This window comes from Protomyctophum parallelum, assembly GCF_964188405.1.
Source record: "Protomyctophum parallelum genome assembly, chromosome: 23".
Taxonomy (NCBI): Eukaryota; Metazoa; Chordata; class Actinopteri; order Myctophiformes; family Myctophidae; genus Protomyctophum; species Protomyctophum parallelum.
In genome coordinates, this window is record NC_139715.1 from 12,918,188 (window position 1) to 12,927,777 (window position 9,590).

At 45.5% G+C, this 9,590-nt stretch overlaps 1 protein-coding gene across 1 annotated transcript; it reads left to right on the forward strand.

Annotated features, from left to right (window-relative positions):
• Window positions 1–301: 301 nt before the first annotated feature.
• On the forward strand, window positions 302–3,525 carry LOC310854424 (complement C1q-like protein 2; the record flags this gene model as incomplete). The annotated part of the gene is made up of 2 exons (XM_083759064.1): window positions 302–1,044; window positions 3,346–3,525. The coding sequence occupies exons 1-2, from the start codon at window positions 406–408 to the stop codon at window positions 3,523–3,525; spliced, it is 819 nt and encodes a 272-aa protein (XP_083615190.1). The 5' UTR covers window positions 302–405.
• Between the last annotated feature and the right edge of the window lie 6,065 nt (window positions 3,526–9,590).

Below are 9,590 nucleotides of genomic sequence, written 5' to 3' on the forward strand. Positions count from 1 at the left end.
TCACAATATTTATCTGTGGAACCAAAAACTAATACCTCAACTCTAGGCTATACTGTTTCATTTCCAGCAGGTGTGTGCGTGTGCGTGCGCGTGCGTGTGAGTGATGCGTCACGACCAGCCCTCCCTCCCCAGCGCGCAGCGCTCCGACCATGCGCACCCATAGCAGCACCGTCCGGGGGAAACACCACAGCTGTAGCCTGTTATATTAGATGGAAGAAACTAAAAAAAAAGGACGGGTGTGATTAATTGATCGTTTCTTTGTCTTTTCGCTTAAAAAAACCCATCACGATTCCCTCGCCAAGCGGCTCGACGGACTTGCTGTCGCCCGTGGACGTGCAGGGACAGGGTCCCCGTAGTGTCACGCGGAGGAGGAGGAGGTTGTTGTTGGCTGCAGTGGCGGTGGGCATGTCGCTCTCCTCCGTGGTGCTGGCTCTGGCCATCGCCGTCCCAACTCTGCTCCTCCAGAGCTGGGCGGCGTCCTCGGCTCACCATTACGAGATGATGGGGACCTGTCGCATGGTCTGCGACCCGTACAGCCCCAACAACAAGGCGGGAGGAGGAGCGGGACCCACGGCCGTGCAGGTGACACAGGAGCTCAACGGGATCCTGCCGCCCGGCGCCGCCACGACCAATATGGCGCACGGGACGCGCGGGGAACCGGGGCGGCCGGGTAAGCCCGGCCCCAGAGGTCCTCCGGGGGATCCCGGCCCCGCCGGGCCGAGAGGACCGCCCGGATACCCGGCGTTACAGGCGTCGGGGTCCGGGAGCGCAAAGGACGCGCCGGGGGGACATCATGGAATGATGCTGAGGAACGCCTCGACTCATGGTGTCAAAATAGCGTTCTACGTCGGGCTGAAGAACCCGCACGAGGGCTACGAGGTGCTGAAGTTCGACGACGTGATCACGAACCTGGGCGACCACTACGACTCGTCCACGGGCAAGTTCACGTGCCACGTCTCCGGGACCTACTTCTTCACGTACCACGTGCTGATGCGGGGAGGCGACGGCACGAGCATGTGGGCCGACCTGTGCAAAAACGGACAGGTAACAAATCAATCATTGTGTACGTGCCGTGCGTTTGGGGTGCCATGACGCACCAACCTGTCCTCCGCGCTCATTTTAGGGTCGACCATTACGCACCAAACCGTGCGCCACATCACCAATGCGCTTGACTGCTGGTTTAGGTTAACATATGAGTTTCAAGACTATGTCTTTTATCCGAGTGGGACTTTTTACTCACACATGCAAATGTCAACATCGATCAAAAATACATCTATGATTGATTCCAAGGCTATATATATTTGTCCGAAAAACATAATTCACTTTCAGTCGACTCTTCGTCGTGCGTAATGAAGACTTGGAACTTATATACCGTCTATTATTCTGTTAGGCACATGATGTGCACCTTCAAAAGAGGGGGGGAGAGGAGAGATATTTTCTAAATATTAAAGGTATTGGAACATTTTGCATACATTTGAATGTTTTAATACAAATATTTCCGTGCGGTCCCTACATGACACAAAACGTTTTCAGATGCTAAATATCAATTTGGGGTCCTTGGCACTAAATAATTCACTTTGAGAACTACTGCTCTATTCTATATAAATTTTCGGTGAAGACCTTCATTTTCTATGGTGAAGACATGGTGTGGGCCCAAGCAGGCCTACACAGTATAGCCTACAGCTCAGGTCCTTATAATCCTATACATTTCCTCAGGCTTTCTTTGCTTTGTTTTCATGGTCCTCACTTACAGTAGTTTTGGTATTTCGTGTGCTGATGATTTTCAGATCAAGTGATCAAGAAAGATTGGAGTGTGGTCGGGCCGAACTAGCGGTCCGGGCACCTATAGGCTGCAAATCCAGCCTGACAGCGTGTCGCAGGTTCCACTACAGATCTCGACGACCTTTGCTGTGTGTCTGTCAATCCCCATCTCTCTCCCCCATGTCCTATATGTCATCTACTGTGTAAAGTGTGTATACTATCCAACAAAGGCAGAAAAAGCCCCAAAAAATATCTTAAACAAAAACAAAAAAAAGAAGAAAAAGAAGAAGAAGAAGATTCAAGTGAAACTGCATCATTGCACTGCATGCTGTCCTTCCCTAATACATTTACTTAAAGGGACACTTCACCCTTTTTGATAAAGATTTAGAACACGTTCCTGGGGGTCTAATGTGTGTAATATGTGGTTTTAGATTTTAGCAGTGAGCTCTGCAGTGTCTCTGATGTCATGGACACTGGGCTCACTTCTTCCTGGACTACAGTAAGACAGCCCTCCCCCTATCCACAAGGAGGAGCAGTGCACCAAAGCATTATGGGAAATGTAGTCCAGGGAGGAAGTGAGCTCAGTGTTCATGACATTAGAGACACTGGGCTCACTGCTAAAATATCTAAAACCACATAAAGACCCCCAGGAAAGGGTTCTAGATCTCCTAAACGTAATTATTATTATTATTTTACTTGAGTATTTCCAATTTCCAATACTTACTTCTACTCCATTACATCTCGGGCAGCAGTGGCTCAAGGGTAGAGTGGCCGGTAGAATGGTCGGGTGGGAAAACAGTGAGGTTCCCATTTCGATCCAGGTACATATATTTGAAAACATTAGTTACTACTAATTACTTTGTACATTTTGATTATTATTACAAAACATACTCTATAACCACTATCCATTTGAAAGTTTTAAAACGAGACATTCTGCATAATGAGTACTTTTACTTTTGGTACTTTAACAGGTTCCGTTCATAGGACGTGTCCACACGTCATAGGGAATCCAATCGACGGATGTACACACGTCCTATAGCGCATCCTCAATGATATCAGGCGAGAGAATAATATTCAGAATTTTTTCCTTTTTTTATTTTTGAGTGAGCCTCTGTCTAACTGAATAACTGACTGAAGGCTTGGCTCTTCCCGTTCACTAGCCTGTTAGCGCGGCAGAAAGAATGCCTCATATCTGCTCATATAGGGCGCTCTCCGTGGTTTTGATCTGATGGGATATACTACACGCTTCATTTCTTCTCCTCGTCCGCCTCTCGTTCAAAATATGAATGCTTTGGAGCTTTTAGCGATATAATAGAATCGAGAGCAAGGTAAGCTGGGGGGGTGGGGGGGGGGGGGAGTTTCAGAGTAAAAGCGGCCATGTCTTTTCGGCACCCCAGAGCTCCTATTTTGAAGGAATCCCGGGAATGATTGTGTTAAGTAGGCCTACATGTTTGAGGGCAATACTTTTGTACTTTTACTCATATCGGGTACATTTTGAATTCCGGACTTTCAGTATTTCTATATTGCAGTATTATTTACTATTAAAAAAAAAAAACATTCTAGTACCTCCCCCCCGCCCTGCAGGTGCGTGCCAGCGCCATCGCTCAGGACGCCGACCAGAACTACGACTACGCCAGCAACAGCGCCGTGCTGCATCTGGACACCGGAGACGAGATCTACGTCAAGCTGGACGGGGGGAAAGCCCACGGCGGTAACAACAACAAGTACAGCACCTTCTCCGGATTCATTTTATATCCCGACTGAAAGAGTATATATATATATATATATATACACCGTTATCAGTCGTTCTAAAACCTTTTCATGTCAAGGAAACACCCCCCAAATTTAATGTGTTTGGCCGGCCGCCGATATACCCACCTGGAAATATTTTGTGCCATATCAAAAGATTTGTGTTCAAATCTTTTCACTTCAAGATCGTTTGAAAATCACAATCTACAAGCTCATAACACATCACATTATGAATGATGCGTTGTGAACTTGTAGATCGGCAATTTTCAAATAGCCAAAATGTAGGTTTCCATTGACCCCGGGGGGGTCTCCGGCCCGGACCCCACTTTGAGAACCATGCACTGCACTTCAGTTTCAGTATGGACAATGACTGCTGTACGAGGTGTCTCTTCTTTTTGGAGACCAATGCCATCGCTGACAGGTTTACTTTACACTGTGTTGTTTTGTTCATCGAAAAGGTGCCAAGATGATTCTTTATTTTTATTTTTATTGAGACATAACCATTGGTTTGAAGTCATTTGCTATTCATGTGTGAATGGTAGCCAGAAATTACTTTAAATCAAGAGTTCCCAAATGTTTCTGTCCGTCCGCAATTCCCCAACATACTCCTATTTGAACCCTGACAAGCACTTGGAATTGTAGCCATTGAATTTAGTTTGACTCGGCTCCACAGATAAATATTGTGCCAAACTACAAGCTTACAATGCCTCGCAATTCCAACTACTGCAAAGTAATATTTGACAATTTGGCATTAAAAAGGTCTTAAAAGTCATTACATTGTAACTTTAGAAATAGATACCCTGTATACACTTATACTGTTTCTAGGTTTGTTTACTGCAGAGTGTAGAGTAGGAGACTAGCGACAAGCTTTGATCTCGCCGCAAAGCAGGTGCCTATGGGCTATAGTTCCAAACATTGCTCCTATGGCTGGAACTATCCCAATGAGATAGAATGAGCACTTCCGCATTCCACTGTTACAATGGGAGTCAACGCTAGTGTCGCCACTCTTACTAGATTACTCTGGTTTACTGTTGAGTGAGAAAGCAATGTTGCACATCAAGTTAATCACCTGAGGACCCCCCATAAAATTATTTGGGGACTCCTGACCCCCAGTTTTGAAACCACTGCTTCTTCAAAGAATAAACTACTGCTTTTCAGCAGAATGTGAATGGTATTGTTTTCAACATGATAAAAGTGGATAAAGGTCCAAAGCAGATTTAGATTATATTGTTGACAGACATAAACAATGAGAACACGTCAACGTCTTTCTTCAGACATTCGTAATGCATTGGAGTCTAGTAGGCCAATGTTCAACATGACTTATACGTTTCAAACGATTTACAAAAATGGGCTCAAAAGTGTATTTACTTTTGAGACTTTGAATGCATAGTTGGGAATGTACGCAAATGGTGCAATGAAATGACTTGTGCACAATTTTTAATGATGTATACACTATACACTGTCCTATTTCACAGAACCTGAACCTGAATTTAATTGATTTTATTGAAGAAGGCCTTGGAAGTGTGCTGTAGTGCATGTGCCAAAGCTCTGGCCATATTCACACAGTGGCCATTTTGATCTTCTTATGGCATATGTCATACACCCACCCAGCCCTGAGGGGGCGCACTGTCAGGGCACACAGTCATGTGGATAATGTTCAATGGACTTAATATTGAATCCAATAGATGTGAACAAAACTTTATTCATGTAGGGGTTATTTATTTTAATTGTTTGTGCCAGATTTTACAGCAATGCTCTGAAACAACAAACAAATGTGAAAGATATAAATGGATGTCTTGCTATATATTTTGTCCTAATATATATACAAATAAAAATTGTTTGAAAAAAAAAAAGCCTGAGCTTGATTGTACTAAATGTATGAAATAGTGGGACCACTATGTATAACCCAGAGTAATATAAAGAGAGTGTCGCCGCAAAGTGGGTGCCTAGTTACAAACATTGGAACTATCCCATTGAGATAGAATGAGCACTTCCGCATTCCACTGTTACTATGGACCATATGAAGACCGCGGCCATCTTACCATACAAGTAAGACGCGCAAACGCGGGAAGCGAACGCAGCTCGTGTGTGTGTGTGTGTGTGTGTGTGTGTGCTACAGCTGCGCCCTGTGTGTGTGTGTGTGTGTGCTACAGCTGCGCCCTCTGGTGGCGGGCGGGTGGTGTAACAGCGGGACAGACAGACACACAGACACACACACACACACACACACACACACACACACAGACATTCAGCCCTTGCTGTCATAGTAAGTGGCTCACTGCGTTCGCAATAAGTTAATGGCAAGGCGCTAACAAGGTGCAACTTCCCATTGGCAGCCCATTCATCCAAACAGAACAGTCCTATCTGATTGTATTACACAACGTCAAACTCACCAACATTGCAGCTGTACGAAAAGCTTGAATTATCCTTTTTCTATCCTCAAAGTGTTTGTTTCATAAAAGGCCACCGTAGACATGTTATGAGTGGTTATGAGCTACTTTCTTTCCCTGCAGGTCATTTGTTTTCTAAGTGTCGAAGTGCTCGTTAGATGTCACTCAACTGCCCTGCGTACCACCCGTTTTGAATTTGCACATAATGCAGGAGGCAGCAGGACATTACTTTACTGAAAACGAGTGCTTCCAAACTAGATGACTCTGGTATAACCAACCCTCAATACTGGTCAACAAATACTTAGTTGACCAGGTCAACTAATACTGTCCAGTGCCGGCTCTTGGTCCGCTCTTATCTCTTTGCCGAAAATAGCCAATCTAAAAACTCTAAACATATTGTGGCACATATTGTAAGCTTGTGGATCTGCTATTTTCCTGCAAATGTTACCCCAGAATAGAGATGATGGGTGGGTTCAACTGGTTCATAGGATAAAAACCTTTCATATTGAACATCCCAGCACCGTATATCATGTTATGTGTGAGATCATCTACTGACAGAATGAGTGCAGGTATATGATCTCTTTTAATCAACAACTTCAGTGAGGAGGAATGTTATCTGAAGGAGAGGAAAATAATTACAGGTCCATTTCGATCAATTTGTACACTCTCAGAGTTACATTTGGAACGCAGTCAAGGACACTTTGGGTGTTTTGGCAGTAGCCTGGCTAAAGCCATATACGCCAATCAGCCGTTGCCAAAACAAAAATTGCCTGCCGGCACGACAGTGTGATTTGAGTCTGGCTTATTAGCCAGGCTATTTTGGCAGTGCCTTACCCCTTATCCCTAAACTAAATAGCTGATGTACAATCTCACAACGTCTCTGCTAGTTGAACAATTTTTAAATGGAAAGAAATGACTTGAGTTACAATTTACAATTTAGGCATTTAGCAGACGCTCTTAATCCAGAGCGACTTACAATAATCAAGAACAAAAGCATGGGAAATACATCACAAAAGCATTTATCATAAAACATGCGTAAGCTAAGAAAGTAACAGTGGAATATCTATATTATGAGACTATACATATAAACTATATATATATACTACTATGCTATACATATGTACTATGGCGTGCTATGACTATATACAATGCAATTATAGTGCCGTCTACATAACATGCTATAAGTCTGTATCAGATGCTATCTAAGTCTACAGAAATGCTATCTAAGGGGGTAGGGTAAGTGCTATGGGCCATGATGGAGTCTAAAAAGGTGGGTTTTCAGACTACGGCGGAAGATTGGGAGTGATGCTGCAGTTCTGACTGCAATGGGAAGTGCATTCCACAGTTTTGGAGCCAGAAGGGAGAGTTAAAAACGAGAGTTAAAAACGTTCGGTCTGAAAGATTCAAAGATTTGTGCCACATTTTCACGATTTTTCAAAAATAGCTTGTGCATCTGCTATTTTTCAATAGCTAAAATATAACATAATGCTTAAAACACCAAAAGGGGTTCCCGTCCTTAATGGGTTAAATTAGTATCAACGGTAACACCTGTGAAGGAAGAATATAGGGAAGAGGCCCATGAAGTTATTTCCAAAATGGCGTGTTATTTCCAAAATGTGCATAGAGCCTATTGAGGAAAAGTTGGAGACCCTGTGCTGTGGGTATAGGACGGTCCTGTGCTGTGGGTATAGGACGGTCCTGTGCTGTGGGTATAGGTAGGTGGGTATAGGACGGTCCTGTGCTGTGGGTATAGGTAGGTGGGTATAGGACGGTCCTGTGCTGTGGGTATAGGTAGGTGGGTATAGGTAGGTCCTGTGCTGTGGGTATAGGTAGGTGGGTATAGGTAGGTCCTGTGCTGTGGGTATAGGTAGGTGGGTATAGGTAGGTCCTGTGCTGCGGGTATAGGATGGTCCTGTGCTGTGGGTATAGGTAGGTCCTGTGCTGTGGGTATAGGTAGGTGGGTATAGGACGGTCCTGTGCTGTGGGTATAGGTAGGTGGGTATAGGTAGGTCCTGTGCTGTGGGTATAGGACGGTCCTGTGCTGTGGGTATAGGTAGGTGGGTATAGGTAGGTCCTGTGCTGTGGGTATAGGATGGTCCTGTGCTGTGGGTATAGGTAGGTCCTGTGCTGCGGGTATAGGTAGGTGGGTATAGGTAGGTCCTGTGCTGCGGGTATAGGTAGGTGGGTATAGGATGGTCCTGTGCTGTGGGTATAGGTAGGTGGGTATAGGTAGGTGGGTATAGGTAGGTCCTGTGCTGTGGGTATAGGTAGGTGGGTATAGGTAGGTGGGTATAGGTAGGTCCTGTGCTGTGGGTATAGGTAGGTGGGTATAGGTAGGTCCTGTGCTGTGGGTATAGGTAGGTGGGTATAGGTAGGTCCTGTGCTGTGGGTATAGGACGGTCCTGTGCTGTGGGTATAGGTAGGTGGGTATAGGTAGGTCCTGTGCTGCGGGTATAGGACGGTCCTGTGCTGTGGGTATAGGTAGGTGGGTATAGGTAGGTCCTGTGCTGTGGGTATAGGACGGTCCTGTGCTGTGGGTATAGGTAGGTGGGTATAGGTAGGTCCTGTGCTGTGGGTATAGGACGGTCCTGTGCTGTGGGTATAGGTAGGTGGGTATAGGTAGGTCCTGTGCTGTGGGTATAGGTAGGTGGGTATAGGTAGGTCCTGTGCTGTGGGTATAGGTAGGTGGGTATAGGTAGGTCCTGTGCTGTGGGTATAGGTAGGTGGGTATAGGACGGTCCTGTGCTGTGGGTATAGGTAGGTGGGTATATGTAGGTCCTGTGCTGCGGGTATAGGACGGCCCTTGTCCAAAGTGAAGTGCACCCTTAAGCCCTCATTAACATGACGGCTGTGTTGTCTTGTATTCCATTTGAATATACAAGTACCTGGACGGCAAACAGCTGTTTACACCCAGCAGCTGTCAAATTAAAAGGCAATCACAGGGAACAAACATTTGCACGGCTGGTTAAATAAGCTTAAGCTGTTGGTTTATTTTGTTGTTGTCTAAATTAAAAAGGTACGAGACCTCGCCACCCCCACACACGGGCGCTCGCGTCCTTCACATTTCCGAGACAGACGGCTTTACGGCTATGTATTTGCATAACACTGATATCTAACAATATAAACATGCCCCCGAGCAATGTCATTTTGCCTATAAGAAAAGAAAAATTAGATAAACCTCAGAGGTATTCAACCAAGTACATTTCTGCAATGTGTACAGGGCAAAGTAGTACTTCAAGGTTAAAACATGTGCCTACTTGTTGAATACAATTCAAATGTGTTTTTTACAATAAGCAGAAGCAATGCAAATATTTAAGGGTGGTCCTTTGTGTCGGGGCGGTGCCATGATTGGTTATAATCCACCACTCCTGAATGAAGTGCCTGGTGCTGGGAGTCTGGTGCAACGCACAGGTCCTGGGCCTGGTGAGAGAAGGAGTGGACCTGGTGAGACGTAGGAGTAGCCCGGACAGGAGTCAACCCACAGAGCCTATAGTCCCTCCATGCGCCAGATTGCTGATCCTCAAAGTGCCGGCAGAGTAGTTCCGGAGCAACGGATTGTGTGGCCTTGGTCTTGCCCTAATGGGACTGATCGAGGGTATAGCTACTGGGACGTAAGTCGGGACTTGATCACCCCGGCTGGGTCACCTGAGTGAGAGCAGGTATGATGTTCGCGAGACCCGAAACCCAGAT